General features: G+C 37.9%; 1 protein-coding gene across 1 annotated transcript in view; it reads left to right on the top strand.

The window, feature by feature from the left end:
* Window positions 1-17725, top strand: part of GNAI1 (G protein subunit alpha i1) — an 88956-nt gene extending 71231 nt beyond the window's left edge. The window contains exons 6-8 of the mRNA XM_082661931.1: window positions 2150-2279; window positions 3314-3467; window positions 15694-17725. Coding sequence (XP_082518057.1) covers window positions 2150-2279; window positions 3314-3467; window positions 15694-15884 — 475 coding nt within the window. The 3' untranslated portion in view covers window positions 15885-17725. The remainder of the gene's footprint in view (window positions 1-2149; window positions 2280-3313; window positions 3468-15693) is intronic.
* Window positions 17726-20248: the final 2523 nt, after the last annotated feature.

Here is a 20248-nt window from a genome sequence, read left to right as displayed (position 1 = left end):
ATATATATTCATTCTCTAAGATAGAAGCTTTTCTACCATCCTCTTTACTTCCATCTAAGTCTCATCAAAATCACCTGTAGGGGCTTCCCTGGTGGCGCAGTGGTTGAGAGTCCGCCTGCCGATGCAGGGGACGCGGGTTCGTGCCCCAGTCCGGGAAGATCCCACATGCCACGGAGCGGCTGGGCCCATGAGCCATGGCCACTGAGCCTGCGCGTCCGGAGCCTGTGCTCCGTAACGGGAGAGGCCACAACAGTGAGAGGCCCGCGTACCGCAAAAAAAAAAAAAAAAAAATCACCTGTAATATCCGTATTTCTAACCAACTATCTTTCAAGGCATTCTGGGCTTTTTCTGTCAAGTAACTCAAAATTCTTCCAGCCTTTCCCTATTACCCATTTCCAAAGCCACTTCCACAGTTTTGGGAATTCGTTTTACAGTATTACCCCACTCTGGCTACTAAAATTTGTGTCAGTCAGGGTTCTTGCAAGCAGCAGAACCAGTAGGTTCTGTGTATTTCAAGGAACTGGCTTAACGTGACTGTAGGTGCCAGCGAATTGGAAGTTTGTAGTGCAGGACAGCAGGCTCAGATAGAAACTGATGTTACAGTATTGAGGCAGAATTTTTTTTTTCTTCTGGGAAACTTCAGTTTTTGCTCTGAAGGCCTTTCAACTCATTGCATGAGGGCTGCCCACATTATCAAGGATAATCTCCTTTACTGAAAATCAACTGACTATAGATGTTAACCATAACCAGAAAATATCTTCACAGCAGCACCCAGATTAGTGTTTGATTAAATAGCTGCGTATGATCGCCTAGCCAGATTGACACATAAAACCAGCCACCAACAGAGGGATAATATGGGACAGCGTGGGTTTTGTTGTTATTTTACATGGAGTGGTCAGGAAATATGTGACATTTGATCAGAGGAGTTAGCTAAAATATATTATCTTTTTGGTAAAGTTGTCTTCCAGTTGTGTTCCTTGGCAATTTAACAAATGGGTAATCATTTTAATTTCTTTTGTTCTTGTTTGATCTTTATTACCAGCTGTCCTTTTTATATCTTACCCATTTTAGTGTGTAGTAGAATCATTTTGTTATATAGCATACTTAAACTTAATGAACAATTTACTAGCTAAACTAATAGAAAGAATGGCACTTAAATGATGATAAAAGTAACAATACTAGTCACTTTTGTAATGAGTACAGATCTTATGTACTCAGATTTGGTTTATAGGCCAAAACTATTCTACAGGGAAAATTCTTTTTGCCTGAGAATTAAATAGGGACTATTTTAATTAGTGCAGTATCTAGATAAATGGAGCCTTTAAAAATGTACCCGTTTGCATAGTGTTTCCATTATGTAAGTGGTTATTTCTAGGTTGCATAACGTAATCTATGTGAATTTCAACTTGTGCTTAACTTAAACTCTTACAAGGAAAGGAGGAAGATTATTGTTTTTATACTGTTTGTGTTACTACCCTGTACAGTAACCTACAATGGTCTACTGTTGTGTATCATGTAAAAATGGAGTTTTTTCAGTCCTAATTTTCAGACTATTCAGTAGGCCATCCATTTATCTCATCTCATTTTTTTTTTTTCTATACCATGGTTTTACTTTTTAATTTAGGCAGCTTGTTTGCCCCTGTTTAAATATGACTTGCTTGCCCAGCTTCTGTTACCTGGGATGGTTTCTCCTTTACATCTGCTGTATTGCTTCTGAGAGAAAACATTTTGTAGTTGGATGAGGGGACCATGTTCTCTGCCTCTAATGTTCTGTGACTTTAGCAAATTGAATATATTCTATTATCTCTGCATTCTTATAGTGCTGCCCCTTCTTCTGTATTTGTTTTCATGTTCTGTTCTAAAGTGTTCTCATATGTTAATGAATGTGTTATTTTTTTTTAGGGTATTTTGGGTTTTTTGTTTTGTTTTACTGTGAGACAAAAACAAAATGGTTTAAAAACCAGCAGACTTTTTTTCCTTTGTGAAAATCAATTTGTGACATTATATTCCTCCCATAAAATCCTTTTCTCCTTTCTTTCCATCCCACATTCCCTATGCGATTTGGAGCTTTTTTGTTGATTTTTATAGAACTCCTCAGAGCCTCTGAACATTCAGCGTGATGTCAAACTCATTATTTTTCCTCTTACAGAATGTTTGATGTGGGAGGACAGAGATCTGAGAGGAAGAAATGGATTCATTGCTTTGAAGGAGTGACCGCCATCATCTTCTGTGTGGCACTGAGTGACTATGACCTGGTTCTAGCTGAAGATGAAGAAATGGCAAGTAGAACCACTTTTAAAGATTGAGCATGGCATATGAAGAGCTGGAGATGTTGCCAAGAATTTTTCTGTGAAAAATTCTTGAAGAATTCATACTAATGCCTAAATTAATTGAAAGTTCAGGCTGTTTTCTCTAACTTTTGTTTAGTATATTTCCCTTTTAGAATACAAAGAACAGATGGATCCTGAAAAAAGGGAAAACACAAAAAGTTAATCTCACCTCAACCCTAGTTGCTTAATAACTAGGCATTTATGAGATCTGGTATCTACATACTAAATGAAAATAAAGTTAGTTCCATTATAGTCCAAGGCTTATTTTTCTTATTACTTCTGCCAGCTCAGTAATCCTTGATCTCTGTTATACTTTGCTACTGTCATGTAATTTTCAGATGTGTTTCAGTGTACCATTAATCTGGGGAAAATATTTTTAATTAGAAAAAAGCTATAAGTGTCAGCTTCTTTTATTAAAATAAGTTATATACAATTATCATGCAGTAGGTGTAGTGCACATGTTCATTTCTGTCATTCTGGCACTGTAAAATATATTAGTGCCCTTTTTGAAACCACAGATACTGGAAGGGCAGGAAACAGGAATTGGAGGTTTCCTTCCCTCATATACCATTATATTTAGGGTATTGGGCTAATTGTGTTTCAGCTTTTTCAGTTTAATTTATTAATCTTTAGAAAACTCTACTTATCTTTTAATGGAAACTTCACTTCACTCTGTAATAATGAGGTCTCCTTTGAAACGTTTGCACTTTGCGTTTCTAGATCTCAGGGTCCTGCAGCACAGTGACACGCTGCCGGCACTCAGCAAGTACTGGTTGAGTGATGAGTGATGTAGACACTCATCTTGCCTAAAATCAAAGTGTGTGCTTGTTCTTAAATGGCAAAAATATGTTTTTGTGGGATGTTACCTATTTTTCAGCTAAGTTCTATTGTATTACCATCTTTTGTTTTCCACGCTCATTTTTTAAAAGTAATATTTCTTAAAATCCTTGCCATTATGACAAACTGGCTGTATGCTATTACAGAACCGAATGCATGAAAGCATGAAGTTGTTCGACAGCATATGTAACAACAAATGGTTTACAGATACATCTATTATACTTTTTCTAAACAAGAAGGATCTCTTCGAAGAAAAAATCAAGAAGAGCCCTCTCACTATATGCTATCCAGAATATGCAGGTATTTTACTTTCTGTAGATAACTTGTCAGCTCGTATATTTCTAAGTGAACGTCCCCTAAGGCAAGATTTCAGTTGTCGATTTGAATCTTTTGGCTTAGTAATTCTTAACCTTTAAGAGAAATTATTTATCAAACTGCATTCAAGCACAAGTAGTTCCTTGAGTTGTGGGTGAGATGATTGAAAATAACATTCATTTTAGGGAAAAGCTGTTAGATAATTTTCTATGATGACTCCAAGTATTCATAAACTTACGGTATTGATTGGTTCATCCAGTTAACAGATCTTATGTCAGGTATTGTGTGATGCACAATAAATAAAATGTGTCTCTGGTCACTGACTTAATGTCAAAGACAGAGGTACTCCTAAACAAACAAATACACAATAGCAGTGCAGCACACGAGTACAAAGGAACATGGATAGTAATTGGAAGGGGGAAAAATTAGAAAGGAGTCTGTGAGTTAGCTAACTCCTCAGGGGAGTCAGGAAAGGTTTCACAAGAAATCCAGGCTTTGGTAATGAGACTGTTAGTGGTACTTTAATTTTACTACTGTGTAAAATGGTCTGCAGTGAGAAAAGGAGACCTGAGATGCAGTCCTGGCTTTTCCATAATTAGCTCTTTGATCTTGAACAAGGCAGTTAATGGGGTCTCACTACCCCATCTGTGAAATCAGAAGTTGGGCTAAAACATTGGTTAAGTTTAGTTCCTTGGAACACTTCCCTGGTTGCTATTGAAAGTGGGTGCAAGGAACAGTGATACCCCCCACCCCCTGCCCCCCTCCACACTCAACTTCTCCCTCCCTAAGGCAGAGTAATTTAGCTTTCATCTGTTTTGCATATTGGGTTTCTGAATAAGGCTTTATTTTATTTTAATGAAGAAAGTTCGATGCCTAAAAAAAAAAGTTTGACTACCAATAGTTTATCTCATCTCTAAATCTAAACATTATGAAGCTTGGTTAATTTAGCTTGATACAAGTTACCCTCACTCCATCCTCACTGTTTAAAAAAAAAGGTCTCAAGAATTTTTTTGGTTGAAAAATGTGAAAGTGAAATATTACATTTATTGCATTATTTTTTTAACATCCTTATTGGAGTATAATTGCTTTACAATGCTGTTAGTTGCTGCTGTATAACAAAGTGAATCAGCTATACGTATACATCTATCCCCATATTCCCTCCCTCTTGCGTCTCCCTCCCACCCTCCCTATCCCACCCCTTTAGGTGGTCACAAAGCACTGAGCTGACCTCCCTGTGCTATGCGGCTGCTTCCCACTAGCTATCTATTTTACAGTTGGTAGTGTATATATGTCCATGCCACTCTCTCACTTCGTCCCAACTTACCCCTCCCCCTCCCTGTGTCCTCAAGTCCATTTTCTACAGCTGCGTCTTTATTCCTGTCCTGTTCCCAGGTTCTTCAAAACCACTTTTTTTTTGTTCAGTTTTTTAGATTCCATACATATGTGTTAGCACACAATATTTGTATTTCACTTTTTGACTTACTTCACTCTGTATGACAGACTCTAGGTCCATCCACCTCATTACAGACAACTCAGTTTCATTTCTTTTTATGGCTAATATTCCATTGTATATATGTGCCACATCTTCTTTATCCATTCATCTGTCGATGGACACTTAGGTTGCTTCCATGTCTTGGCTATTGTAAGTAGAGCCACAGTGAACATTTTGGTACATGACTCGTTTTGAATTATGGTTTTCTCAGGGTATATGCCAGGTAGTGGGATTGCTGGGTCGTATGGTAGTCCTATTTTTAGTTTTTTAAGGAACCTCCATACTGTTCTCCATAGTGGCTGCACCAACTTACATTCCCACCAACAGTGCAAGAGGGTTCCCTTTTCTCCACACCCTCTCCAGTATTTATTCTTTGTAGATTTTTTGATGATGGCCAATCTGACTGGTGTGAGGTGATACCTCATTGTAGTTTCGATTTGTGTTTCTCTAATGATTAGTGGTGTTGAGCATCCTTTCATGTGTTTGTTGGCAGTCTGTATATCTTCTTTGGAGAAATGTCTGTTTAGGTCTTCTGCCCATTTTTGGATTGGGTTGTTTTTTGCATGAGCTGCTTGTATGTTTTGGAGATTAATCCTTTGTCAGTTGCTTTGTTTGCAAATATTTTCTCCCATTCTGAGGGTTGTCTTTTCATCTTGTTAATGGTTTCCTTTGCTGTGCAAAAGCTTTGAAGTTTCATTAGGTCCCATTTGTTTATTTTTGTTTTTATTTCCATTTCTCTAGGAGGTGGGTCAGAAAGGATCTTGCTGTGATTTATGTCATAGAGTGTTCTGCCTGTGCTTTCCTCTAAGAGTTTTATAGTGTCTGGCCTTACATTTAGGTAAGGGGTTTCTCTGGATCTTTTGTGTTTCCATACAAATTGTGAAATTTTTTGTTCTACTTCTGTGAAAAATGCCATTGGTAGTTTGATAGGGATTGTACTGAATCTGTTGATTGCTGTGGGTAGCGTAGTCATTTTCACAGTGTTGATTCTTGCAATCCAAGAACGTGGTATATCTCTCATATCTCTCCGTCTGTTAGTATCATCTTTAATTTCTTTCATCAGTGTCTTATAATTTTCTGCATACAGGTCTTTTGTCTCCTTAGGTAGGTTTATTCCTAGGTATTTTATTCTTTTTGTTGCAGTGGTAAATGGGAGTGTTTCCTTAATTTCTCTTTCAGATTTTTCATCATGAGTGTATAGGAATGCAAGAGATTTCTGTGCATTTTGTATCCTGCTACTTTACCAAATTCATTGATTAGCTCTAGTAGTTTTCTGGTAGCATCTTTAGGATTCTCTCTGTATAGTGTCATGTCATCTGCAAACAGTGACAGTTTAACTTCTTTTGTGATCTGGATTCCTTTTATTTCTTTTTCTTTTCTGATTGCTGCGGCTAAAACTTCCAAAACTATGTTGAATAATAGTGGTGAGAGTGGACAGCCTTGTCTTCTTCCTGATCTTAGAGGAAATGGTTTCAGTTTTTCACCACTGAGAACGATGTTGGCTGTGGGTTTGTCATATATGGCCTTTATTATGTTGAGGTAGGTTCCCACTATGCCTGCTTTCTGGAGAGTTTTTATGATAACTTTGTGTTGAATTTTGTCACAAGCTTTTTCTGCATCTATTGAGGTGATCATATGGTTTTTCTCCTTCAGTTTGTTAATATGGTGTATCACATTGATTGACTTGCGTATATTGAAGAATCCTTGCATCTCTGGGATAAACCCCACTTGATCATGGTGTATGATCCTTTTAATGTGCTGCTGGATTCTGTTTGCTAGTATTTCGTTGAGGATTTTTGCATCTATGTTCATCACTGATATTGGCCTGTAGTTTTCTTTTTTCATGACACCTTTGTCTGGTTTTGGTATCAGGGTGATGGTGGCCTCATAGAATGAGTTTGGGAATGTTCCTCCCTTTGCTATATTTTGGAAGAGTTTGAGAGGATAGGTGTTAGCTCTTCTCTAAATGTTTGATTGATAGAATTTGCCTGTGAAGCCATCTGATCCTGGGCTTTTGTTTGTTGGAATATTTTTAATCACAGTTTCAATTTCAGTGCTTGTGATTGGTCTGTTTTTATTTTCTATTCCTTTCTGGTTGTCTCAGAAGGTTGTGCTCTTCTAAGAATGTGTCCATTTCTTCTAGGTTGTCTCTTTTATTGGCATAGAGTTGCTTGTAATCTCTCATGATCCTTTGTATTTCTGCAGTGTCAGTTGTTACTTCTCCTTTTTCATTTCTAATTCTGTTGATTTGAGTCTTCTTTTTTTTCTTGATGAGTCTGGCTAATGGTTTATCAATTTTGTTTTTCTTCTCAAAGAAGCAGCTTTTAGTTTTATTGATCTTTCTGTTTCATTTCTTTTTCATTTAAGTCTGATCTTTATGATTTCTTTGCTTCTGCTAACTTCGGGGGGTTTTGCTCTTCTTTCTCTAATTGCTTTAGGTATAAGGTTAGGTTGTTTATTTGAGATGTTTATTGTTTCTTGAGGTAGGATTGTATTGCTATAAACTTCTCTCTTAGAACTGCTTTTTCTGCATCCCATAGGTTTTGGGTCATTGTGTTTTCATTGCCATTTGTTTCTAGGGTTGTTTTTTTTTTTTTTGCAGTACATGGGCCTCTTACTGCTGCGGCCCCTCCCATTGCGGAGCACAGGCTCTGGACGTGCAGGCTCAGCGGCCATGGCTCACAGGCCCAGCCACTCCGTGGCATGTGGGATCCTCCCAGACCAGGGTACGAACCTGTGTTCCCTGCATCAGCAGGCAGACTCCCAACCACTGCGCCACCAGGGAAGCCCTCTAGGTGTTTTTTGATTTCAGTGATCTCTTGGTAGTTTAGTATTGTACTGTTTAGCCTCCATGTATTTGTATTTTTTACCGACTTTTTTCTGTAATTGATAGCTAGTCTCATAGCATTGTGGTTGGAAAAGATACTTGATACGATTTCAATTTTCTTAAATTTACCAAGGCTTGATTTGTGACCCAGGATATGATCTATCCTGGAGAATGTTCCCTGAGCACGTGAGAAGAAAGTGTATTCTGTTGTTTCTGGATGGAATGTCCTAGAAATATCAAGTCTATCTTGTTTAATGTGTCATTTAAATCTTATGTTTCCTTATTTATTTTCTTTTTGGGTGATCTGGCCATTGGTGAAAGTGTGGTGTTGAAGTCCCCTACTATGATTGTGTTACTGTCGATTTCCCCTTTCATGGCTGTTAGCATTTGCCTTATGTATTGAGGTGCTCCTGTGTTGGGTGCATAAATATTTACCATTGTTGTATCTTCTTCTTGGATTGAGCCCTTGATCATTATGTAGTGTCCTTCCTTGTCTCTTACAACATTCTTTATTTTAAAGTCTCTTTTGTCTGATATGAGAATTGCTACTCCAGCTTTCTTTTGATTTCCATTTGCGTGGAATATCTTTTTCCATCCCCTCACTTTCAGTCTGTATGTATCCCTGGGTCTGAAGTGGGTCTCTTGTAGACAACATATATACGGGTCTTGTTTTTGTATCCATTCAGCCAGTCTGTGCCTTTTGGTTGGAGCATTTAATCTGCTTACATTTAAGGTAATTATCAATATGTATGTTCCTCTTTGCATTTTCTTATTTGTTTTGGGTTTGTTATCGTAGATGTTTTCCTTGTGTTTCCTGCCTAGAGAAGTTCCTTTAGCATTTGTTTTAAAGCTGGTTTGGTTGTGCTGAATTCTCTTAGCTTTTGCTTGTCTGTAAAGGTTTTAATTTCTCTGTCGAATCTGAATGAGATCCTTGCTGGCTAGAGTAATCTTGGTTGTAGGTTTTTCCCTTTCATCCCTTTCAATATGTCTTGCCACTCCCTTCTGGCTTGCAGAGTTTCTGCTGAAAGATCAGCTCTTAACCTTATGGGGATTCCCTTGTATGTTATTTGTTGTTTTTCCCTTGCTGCTTTTAATATATTTTCTTTGTATTTAATTTTTGACAGTTTGATTAATATGTGTCTTGGCATGTTTCTCTTTGGATTTATCCTGTATGGGACTCTCTGTGCTTCCTGGACTTGATTGACTATTTCCTTTCCCATGTTAGGGAAGTTTTCAACTATCATCTCTTCAAATATTTTCTAGACCCTTTCTTTTTCTCTTCTTCTGGGACCCCTGTAATTCGAATGTTGGTGTGTTTAATGTTGTCCCAGAGGTCTCTGAGATTGTCCTCAATTCTCTTCATTCTTATTTCTTTATTCTGCTCTGCAATAGTTATTTCCACTATGTTATCTTCCAGGTCACTTATCTGTTCTTCTGCCTCAATCATTCTTCTATTGATTCCTTCTGGAGTATTTTTAATTTCAGTAATTGTGTTGTTCATCACTGTTTGTGTGCTCTTTAGTTCCTCTAGATCCTTGTTAAATGTTTCTTGTATTTTCTCCATTCTATTTCCAAGATTTTGGATCATCTTTCCTATCATTACTCTGAATTCTTTTTCAAGTAGACTGCCTGTTTCCTCTTCATTTGTTTAGTCTGGTGGGTTTTTACCTTGCTGCTTCATCTGCTGTGTGTTTCTCTGTCTTCTCATTTTGTTTAACTTACTGTGTTTGGGGTCTCCTTTTCGCAGACTGCAGGTTCGTAGTTCCCGTTGTTTTTGGTGTCTGCCCCCACTGGGTGAGGTTGGTTCAGTGGGTTGTGTAGGCCTCCTGGTGGAGGGGACTGGTGCCTGTGTTCTGGTGGGAGGGGCGGCGTACGGTGGTGTGTTTTTGGATAGCTGTGAACTTAGTAGATTTTAGGCAGCCTGTCTGCTAACGGGTGGGGTTGTGTTCCTGTCTTGCTAGTTGATTGGCATGGGTCATCCAGCACTGGAACTTGCTGGCCTTTGGGTGGAGTTGAGATGGAGATCTCTGGCTTGCTGGCTGTTGGGTGGATGTGGGTCTTAGCGTTGAGACGGAGATCTTTGGGAGACCTCTCGCTGATTGATATATTACATGGGGCCAGGAGGTCTCTGTGGTCCAATGTCCTGAACTCGGCTCTCCCACCTCAGCGGCTCAGGCCTGCCTCCAGGCCCAGGCGCCAAGTCCCTGTCAGCCACACAGAGACAAATGGCATCTTGATGCCGCGACGCTGAGTGTAGTTCCAGGGGAAGGAGCTTGCTGGTGCTACTCTTGCTGCTCCGGGTGACCGCCGCCTCTGTTAACAGCTCCACTAAACCTGAGGGTCTACAAGCTGCAGGAAGATGAGACCACCCGGGGCAGCCTTCAAGCCGTGATTCTTGCCATGATCCCTGCTGTTGCTGTCATGGAATCCGGCTTCCCCCACTGCTGCCCAAGTCGCAGGAATTTGTTTCATTATAAACAAAATTTGTCAATTTTGTATTCAGTAAATTGTACTGCCTTTTCACAGGCAGTGTTAAAACAACCATATGATATCAGTGCTTTCACATCCCACTTACGTAGGTGAGAGCACTGTGATTTAATGAAGCAATAGAGTCCAAATCCAGACCCAAGTCTGTTGCACTCCTGCATCCAGGACATTAACAACCAGAATACATTTAATTGTATATTTTCAGTGGAGGCAAAGCAGGAGGGTCTCCCATCAGTATGATCCTCCTCTCATTACTACAGCCCTTTCTATGTATCGCAAAGTTATACTTTGAAATAACTGCACAGAATTAACTTAGTTTTGTTTTCTTTTTGAAAGTCAGTGTCCTAAGTCACCTTATTCAGAAACATTTTTCGTGCTTTATAGGAATAAAATTATTTATAGTTCTAATTCCAAGATTGAAGTTCCCCAGAATCAAGGTGGCTCCGTTTGGCCTTTACTTTCCTGTCTGTCTTTCAGTTCATCTTTGTCATTTTCTATTGTGAGGTAGCCCTTTTGTGCTAATATTATCAGAGGACCCAGATCAATCCTCAGATATTACATACTTACAGGGATGTTTAGAGCAGCCAAGAAGATAGTTGTTAGCTCTTTTTTTGCCAGGTACGCATTGTGTTCAAAATGTTTCTCGTATGTTGTCAAGTTAATAAGAATCACTGATCTCAGGCTCTGTGAGCAAGGAGAGTATTACATAATTCTTTCATAGTCCCAGTGTTAAGACTATAATTAAAAACTTCATTGCACACGCTAAGTATTGATGCTGTCAGCTCTTGTTGCACCCTCAACTCTTAATCCCTGTGGCTATGTTTGCTATAGGAGAACCCATTGTAGCCTCCAGACTACTCACTTGATTGATCCCCTACCTCTCTCTGCTCCTGTCTTCTCCTCTTTTTATCTGTCTACATTTTGGCATTTCACCAGATTCCATCTGTAGTCTTATAATCTCCTAGCACTCCATTCTTTCATAGTCATATTTATTCTCAGCATGATAAATTCAGTTGTCAACTCTAATTTCTCTGTTGAGACTCAGGCTTGCATTTCCAACTGCTTGTTGAATCTGTCCATGTGTCTTAGCACCTGAGACTCCAACTGAATTCATGTTATTTTTTTTTATTCAAATCGCCTTTAGCTCTCTTTGAATTATATCACCAGGCACCCAGTTCTCCAGTATTGAACCAGATTATCATCTGTACTTAACCTTTATTCAAGACAGTTCTATCACGTTAGAAAATATCTGTCACCTTCCCCCTAGTCATTCTTTTCCAAAACATAAAATCAAGTTGAGGAATGTATCTTGTAGTTCTAGGGATTCAGTAATCTAACTAGCTGCCCACAATAGCTACAGCAAATTGAGCCATGCACTCAGGGCAAGCTGTTTTCTCAAAACATGTTTTTAATTTAGAGGTTGTATTAGCTTCTGTGAGTCAAGAAGACATTGTTTATTGCTTTAGAATTTCAAAGTACCAACCTTATTATGATTTAATAAGTTAAAATTTGATTTGTAGAGTATATGGTTTGGTTGTCTGCTAGCAACTTAAGAGATAAAATTTAAACTTATTTTGACAACTTAGAGAAAATGGAAAAATTCATAGAAACATACAACCTACCAAGTCTGAATCATGAAGAAATAGAAAATCTGAACAGCCTATGTTAGTAAGGAGATTGAATCAGTAATCAGAAACCTCCCAATAAAGTTCATGACCAGATGGCTTTACTGGTGAATTCTACTAAACACAAAAGAATTAATTGTTAGCAGTTCTTCTTAAACGCTTCCAAAATTGGAAGCATTCTCTCCTTTTCCATAACTCATTTTACCAGGCCACCATTACCCTGTTACCAAAACCAGGCAAGTATGCCACAAGAAAAGAAAATTACAGGCCAATATCCCTGATAAACATAAATGCAAAAATCTTCAACAAAATATTAGCAAACTGAATTCAGCAATACATTAAAAGGATCATTGCACCACAACTATGCAAGCATATAGTTCACTGTCTGCAAAGCAAAATGAAGGCTAAAAATCACACGATCATCTCAACAGATGCAAAAAAAAGCATTTGACAAAATTCAACATCCATTTAGCATAAAAACTCAACAGAATGGGTACAGAGGGAATGTACCTCAATATAATAAAGGCCTATAGCTGATATCATACTCAACAGTAAAAAGTTGAAAGCTTTTCCTCTAAGATAGGGAATAAGACAAGGTTTCCCAGTCTCACCACTTTCATTCAACATAGTATTTACAAGTCCTGTCACTGCAGTTTAAGCAAGAAAAAGGCATCCAAATCAGAAAGCAAGAAGTAAAACTGTCACTGTTTGCACAAGACATGGTATTATACATAGAAAATCTCAGATTCACAAAAAAACTTAAAACGCATAATCAGTGAATTTAGTAAAGTTGCATGATACAGAATCAGTATACAAAAATCTATAACACTAGTAATGAACTATAAGAAAAACTGAAACAGTCAGATTTACAGTTGCATTAAAAGGACAAAATTTCTAGGAATAAATTTAACCAAGGAGAGGAAAGGCCTGTACACTGAAAACTAAAACATAGATGAAAGAAACTGAAGAAGATACACATAAATGGAAAGATATTCCATGCCCATGGATTGGAGGAATATTAATATTGTTAAAAAGGTCCGTACTACCTAAAGTTGTCTAACAGTGTCAGTGCAATCCCTTTCAAAATTCTAATGGCATTTTTCACAGAAAGAGAATAGTCCTAAAATTCTGAATCACAAAAGACTCCAAAAGCTAAAGCAATCTTGAGAAAGAAGAACAAAGCTGGAGGCACTGTGCACCCTAATTTCCAACTATATTACACAGCTACAGTAATGAAAACAGTGTGGTATTGGCATAAAAAACAGACACATATATCTGAGGAACAGAATAGAGAGCCCAGAAGTAAACCCATGTATACATGATCAAGTAATTTATGACAGATGACCCAAGAATATACAACGGGGAAAGAACTCTCTTCAGTAAATGGTGTTAGGAAAACTGGACAGCCACATGCTAAAGAATGAAACTGGACTGCTTTCTCCACCATACACAAAAATAAACCCAAACAGATTAAAGACTCGAACGTGAGACCTCAAACCCTTGAACGTAAGACCTGAAACCATAAAACTCCTAGAAGAAAACACAGGTAGTAAGCTTGACAGTCGTGATTTTTTTTTAAGTTTGACACCAAAAGCAAAGGCAACAAAAGCAAAAATAAGTTGGGTGATACCATCAAACTAAAAAGCTTCTGCACAGCAAAGGAAACCATCAACAAAATAAAAATGCAGCCTAAGGAATGGGAGAAAATATTTGCAAAACATTTATCTGATAAGGGGTTAATATCCAAAATGTACAGTCATCCCTCAGTATCCTTGGGAGATTGGTTTCAGGACCTGCCATAGATACCAAAATCTACGGATGCTCAAGTCCCTTACATAAAGTGGCATAGTACAGTTGGTCCTCCATATTTGCTGGTTATAAACCCACAGATACAGAAGGCCAGCTGTATAAAGAACTCATACAAGTCAGTAACAAAAACACAATTTCACTATGAAAATGGGCAGAGGATCTGAATAGACATTTTTCCAAAGAAGACATACCAGTGGCCCACATGTCCGTGAAAAGGTGCTCAACATCACTAACAATCAGGGAAACGCAAATCAAAACCACAATGAGCTATCACCTCACACCCATTAGAATGGCCGTTATCCTAAAGAAAAGAAATGCCGAACATTGGTAAAGACGTAGAAAAACGGGAACCCTTGTACCCTATTGCTGGGAATGTAGATTGGTGCAGCCATTATGGAAAACAATATGGAGATTCCTCAATAAATTAAAAATAGAACTACCATATGACTCAGCAATTCCACTTCTGGGTATTTATTTGAAGAAAATGAAAACACTTTCTGGAAAAGATACATGCACGTCTCTGTTCATTGCATCATTACTTAGAGTAGCCAAGCTATGATAACAGCTGGTGAAGTACAGGGGAGGGAAAGCACTGCAGTAACACAGGTGGTACTTTGAATACAGGTTTCCTCCTGACATGGAGTGAGCCTCAGATGTGGAACAGAGGGTCTTAGAATGGCTTTACCAAGCAGGCTGGGTAACAGAGGACCTTGAAGTCCAGGCATATAATTTTGTGTTATTACTGCAAGAGACAGAATTAACAGTTTTTTTCAAAGGAACATTTTATTAAAGTATCATATGTATACATATATGAACTATAGAGATAAAGTATATAGATACATACTTAACACAAATGTGAAACTTACTGAATTTTAAAAAGTGCAAACACTGATAATATGCACCATTCAGGTCAAGAAATAGAACATTTCCAGGTCCCCAGAAACCCTGTCATGCCCCTCCCCAGTCTTAACTGATCAACTTCCATCCACCCACCTACTCACACAGAGAGTTAACCACTATTATGACTTCTGTCTTCATCGATTAATTTTGATTGTTTCCAAACTTGTTTTCTAAACATTAGTTGTTTACAGTATATACTGTTTTGTGTCTGCCTTCATTTGTTCAACAGTATGTTTATGAAGCTCATCTATAGTATTGTGTGTAGCAGTAGTTCTTTTATTCTCATTTCTCTATGGCAGCTCATTGTATGAATATATACCAGGATTTAGTAGCCAGTCTACAGTTAATGAACTTTTGGGTTGTTTCCTAAAGTAGAAGTTCTGCTGTTAACAGTCTCTATGTGTCTTCTAGTGAACATATGTATATAGTTCTGTCAAGGACACATCTGGGAAACTGACCTCTTGGGTCACAGAGTATGTGTGATTATCTTTAGATACTGCCAAGTATCAAAGTGTTGTACTCAGGAGTCTTCAGTCACCTGAAAGCAGAAGTGTGTCGTTCACTTTTTTGTAACCTCATAGGCACAAACCACATTGTAGACCCTTGTACAGTTTTTGAATACAAAAACTGAGAAATGCTAATTAATGTATATATAGGAAGGGGAATAAAAAATACCGATCAGCATTGGCCAACATTTCTTGATCCAGCCACTAGGCTTAGAAGTGAAATAGTGTGCTGCCACCATGTTAGGATGTAGAGTTTAAGGGGTTAGAAAAAAAGGGACTCTGACAGTTGGAGATTGAGGCAGGAACAAAGATCATGGGGAACATGGAATACCATGCTTTTTTGTTTTTTGTTTTTAAGGGTAACCTATAGTCATTACAGGGTGATTAACATTGGGTATTCTTCACTTAGAAGAAATAGTTTATCTTAGTCTCGAAGGGCAAGGACGATTATAGAGTCCACATATTTTACACATAAGAAACTGATGTCAGTATTTTAAGGTCCATGTTGCTTAGTGGTATACTCATTTTAACTTCGCCTTATGTTTCTTTCCTTTTCCCATATCAGGCTCAAACACATATGAAGAGGCAGCTGCATATATTCAATGTCAGTTTGAAGACCTCAATAAAAGAAAGGACACGAAGGAAATATACACCCACTTCACATGTGCCACAGATACCAAGAATGTGCAGTTTGTCTTTGATGCTGTAACAGATGTCATCATAAAAAATAATCTAAAAGATTGTGGTCTCTTCTGAGTTTTGCAGTAAATGGTAAAATGCATTTTCAAACCAAATGAGTACTTATATGTGGATCTCTCTACACTAGAGTCGTGCAGCAACACAGAATGTAGTATATGGGAAATGCATCTGGGACCTGACCAAAATTGGTTTTTTGTTGTTTTTTTTTTTTAACTGGAAGTAATGGAAGGTCCTTTCTTAAATGTGAGAGGTAGTCCTGCAGTGTGAAAATAAGGGCAGTGTTAAAGCTGGACTCTAGTGTACTGATGACTTCTGTGTAAGTGTAAATATGCAAATGTATGTATACATGTATTTATGACTTTAGTTTTCCACATTACTTTTAGGTATTAAGAGTGGCAACTTATGATTTTAGCGTGATGGCTTGGGAAATAACAGAAATATTAAGTACTTTGTACTGAAAGACTATTATGTTTGCCAGTTTTAAACAGCTTTATTTATGTTCATATCCTGTAAATTTTTAAGTACAGTAATTAATATTAGGACACATTGCAGCCCTGTCTTGATTATATGTATACTTGTAATCATAAAAATGTTATTTGTACAAACATTGCACAGACTATTTTAATAACATGATTTGTTCTTTAAATTTAATGTGTTTCATTGAAACGTTCTTGAAGTGGAGGAGTATACCTGCCTTTGGATCAGTTAAACATCGTATGCATTTCAGTTTTTCTTTTAAGAATGCATGCTAATCTGATTCTACATTAGATTTGGTTTGAAAACAAATTTCAGATTTTTGAGGATATACTTACAGACTTATTATAAATTCTTAATTTTTATTCGGTTGGTTTGTTTTCACTTTGAATTTTAATATTTGGATGGTATTCATGCATTGCCTTAAAGGTGATGCCAGATTTTTATACACTTATTTATAACTAAGTTTAGGTGGGTGTGAGAGCATTTTTGTGGGTAAAAAATAAGTTAGCATAATGAATTTTGAGACATTCATTTGCGTATTTCCTTTGGGAAATCCCTTGTACCTACTATACATGATAGCTCCTTGTTTAGAAGATAACAAGAAAGATCTTTGAATATTCTGCTGATGATAAAATGCAAGCTTTAAATTCATATATGTAAGTAACTAGTTTCAAATTTAATTATCACGCTATGTTAAAATTACTTTTTTCCCTTAGATTATTCAAATTGCCTCCACTTGCCTGAGTTTGTATTATTTCTTTTTAAACTGTGCTATTATTTCTGAGAATGAAATGGGCAATTACACTTAGAAAATGAGTAGCAGGATTTAATTAAGTCAGTGATTGTGTGTATCCTCAAGTAAGTGTTACATTTCTGCTAGATAACTGAATTTTGATAGTCATTTTTAATTATTCATGGTGTGTCTGTATGACCTTGTTTCAGCAAAGTGAATAGCATTCCATACCCTACTTCTCTTTTTTACTCATCTTGAAAAAGTTAGTCTTTCAGTAAGCTTCATGGGTAAGTAGTTTCTAAATTTAGTTGTGTGCTCTCATTCTGTTGAAGTCTCTTTGTGGTTGTGTGTGTGTGTGTGTGTGTGTGTGCGCGCGTGTGTGTATAACCGTTTCATTTTGGGGATTTGTTTTTCTTCTCTGTAATGTAGAGAAATTCAAAAATTTCTTAACAAAATTCTTCAAATGTGTTAGTTTAGATTCTTTATGTGCCTTTGAGGAAAGATATGTTTTCATTAATTTTATGGATGGAAGACCTGTTGTATTCATATTATGAAGCTATGAAGTTCAACTATCCTGTAAGTCAATTTGAATCATGAGAAATAAGTTTAAAACGCCACAAGAAGCACATATTGGTGACCATAATTGATGAATTCCTGAACTTTAGTCTGTGTAATTGTGTTACTAATAAAACCTAATAAATTTGAATTTTTAAAATTTTACAAACCTGTTGGCTACTACATGTTTTGCGTTAGCATTTAAGTATCAGTCTATTGTGTGTTCATTTCTTCTTTCTCTGTGTTGTCCTTCTGCAATTTCATCTACTCCAGAAGCTTGAGTTTTCCCTGCCCCAAGTTTCCTCCTGAGATGTGGTACCACATTTGGAATTGCCTGCTTGATACCCCCTTCTGAGAAGTGACTGCCTGCTCCAATTCAGTATGTGCAAACCAAATTCATCATTTTCCCTGCCAACAAGTTCTCACCCTCTGACTTTGTCATTGCACCATCATTCATTTAATCCCTCAGTGGGGAATTTTTCAGCCATATAAGTCACCATTTGCTCACAAGTCTACTTTCCCAGTGCCTCGCATGTGTCTTTTGTTTGTTTTCTCTTTTCCATTCCCACTACCACCTACTGAATTCAGGTCTTTGCTTAACTTCCACTTAAAATGGCTTATTACATTCCCCACTTCCAGTTTCTCCCTTCTTTAATCCAGGTTACTTATCCTAATCTAGAACTCTGGCTGCGTTACTTTCTGTGCGTTGGCTCTGACTTGTCAATAAAGTGAAATCTAAGCCTTCCATTCCAGGCTCTTCATCATCTGAGCCCACTTCACTACATCCCCTCTCTCTCCCTCACATTCTGATAATACTTTGTGCATAGCCTGGGCTTTCCTTCAAGTATTGTACTACATACTACCTGAAATACGCTCAAAACAATACCTGGAACAGGGGAAATGTTCATTCAGGTCTGTTAATGTTGTTATTTTTACTTCTTAGCACTTTTGTTTGTGGTCTCTTTTTTATTTTTATTTTTTTTGAGGTACACGGGCCTCTCACTGTTGTGGCCTCTCCCATTGCGGAGCACAGGCTCCGGACGCGCAGGCTCAGCGGCCATGGCTCACGGGCCCAGCCGCTCCACGGCATGTGGGATCTTCCCGGACTGGGGCATGAACCCGTGTCCCCTGCATCAGCAGGCGGACTCTGAACCACTGCGCCACCAGGGAAGCCCTGTGGTCTCTTTTTTAGATCAACTGGCATCTGTTCTTCAGCCCGCCCTCCTGGGAACGGCATGGTTCTGATAGGGCTGCCAATCACAGTTCTACCTCCCTCGACTGGGGAATCACTGGGCGAGCACCCCAGCTGAACCAATCACACAGTCCTAGTTCCCATTCCCAAAGTTCCTAAAGCTCTTCTGGTTTCTAAAATCCCCTTCCATCTATTTCAGCACCCTTCTAAAAAATACTTTCATGCTTCATCACGTTCATTTAGTTTCAATCTTTTCCCCCCCAAAATCCATACTATAAAATGCTTATGTTCTTACTGAATGCCAACAGTAACTGTGAGATACATCAAAAAAGGCTCAGAGAGGTTAATTAACGAGCAAGATGAAGGTTTCAAACCTATGACTTCTGACTTCCTGCCTATCAGAGAACTCCAAATAATGCTACCTTATTTCCAGAAAATGGCTAAATAGTCTTTTAACCATTCCCACTCTCGCCTTCTGAGTTTATCTGAATCATAATATTTTTAGAATAAAAATACTTAAGATAGAACAAAGCTGTACACATCATTCTCCATAATTTGAAACTATATTAGAAAACTAGAGTAAAGCAGTGTTCTTTTGGCATAAAAACATACACATAGATCTGAGAAACAGAATAGAGAGCCCAAAGATAAACCCAGGCATATGTGGTCAATTCATTTATGGCAAAGGAGCCAAGAATACACAATGGGGAAAGGACAGTCGCTTCAATAAATGGTGTTGGGAGAACTGGACAGCACATGCAAAAGAATGAAACTGGATCATTATCTTACACCACACACAAAAATAAAACCCAAAATGGATTAGGGGCTTGAATGGAAGACCTGAAACCATAAAACTCCTAGAAGAAAACATAGGCAGTAAGCTCCTTGACATTGGTCTTGGTGATAATTTTTTAGATTTGACACCAAAACCAAAGGCCATAAAAGCAAAAATAAGTGGGACCTCATCAAACTGAGAAGCTGCTTCTGCACAGCAAAGGAATCCATCAACAAACTGAAAAAGCAGCCTGGGGAATGGGAGAAAAAAACTGCAAATCATATATCTTATGTGGGGTTAGTTAATATCCAAAATATACAACTCAATAGCAAAAAAACAACCTGATTACAAAATGGCCTGAGAATATGAAGTTATGTTTTCCATAAAAGACATAAAGACGGCCAAGAGGTTCATGATAAATTGCCCAACATCACTAAGTATCAGGGAACTGCAAACTAAAACCACGGTGAGCTATCACCTCACACCTGTTAGAATGGCTATTCTCAAAAGACCAGTAACAAGTGTTGGGAAGGATGTGGAGAAACAGGAACCCTTGTGCCCTATTGGTGAGAATGTAAATTGGGGCAGTCACTATGGAAAACAGGATGAAGGTTCCCCAAAATATTAAAAATAGAACTACCATATGATTCAGAAATTGTACTTCTGGGTATTTATCCAAAGAAAGTGAA

Source organism: Grampus griseus (assembly GCF_964374135.1).
Source record: "Grampus griseus genome assembly, chromosome: 9".
In the NCBI taxonomy this organism is placed as follows: Eukaryota; Metazoa; Chordata; class Mammalia; order Artiodactyla; family Delphinidae; genus Grampus; species Grampus griseus.
Note: the sequence above shows the minus strand (reverse complement) of the source record. Positions and strands in the feature narration are given on the sequence as shown.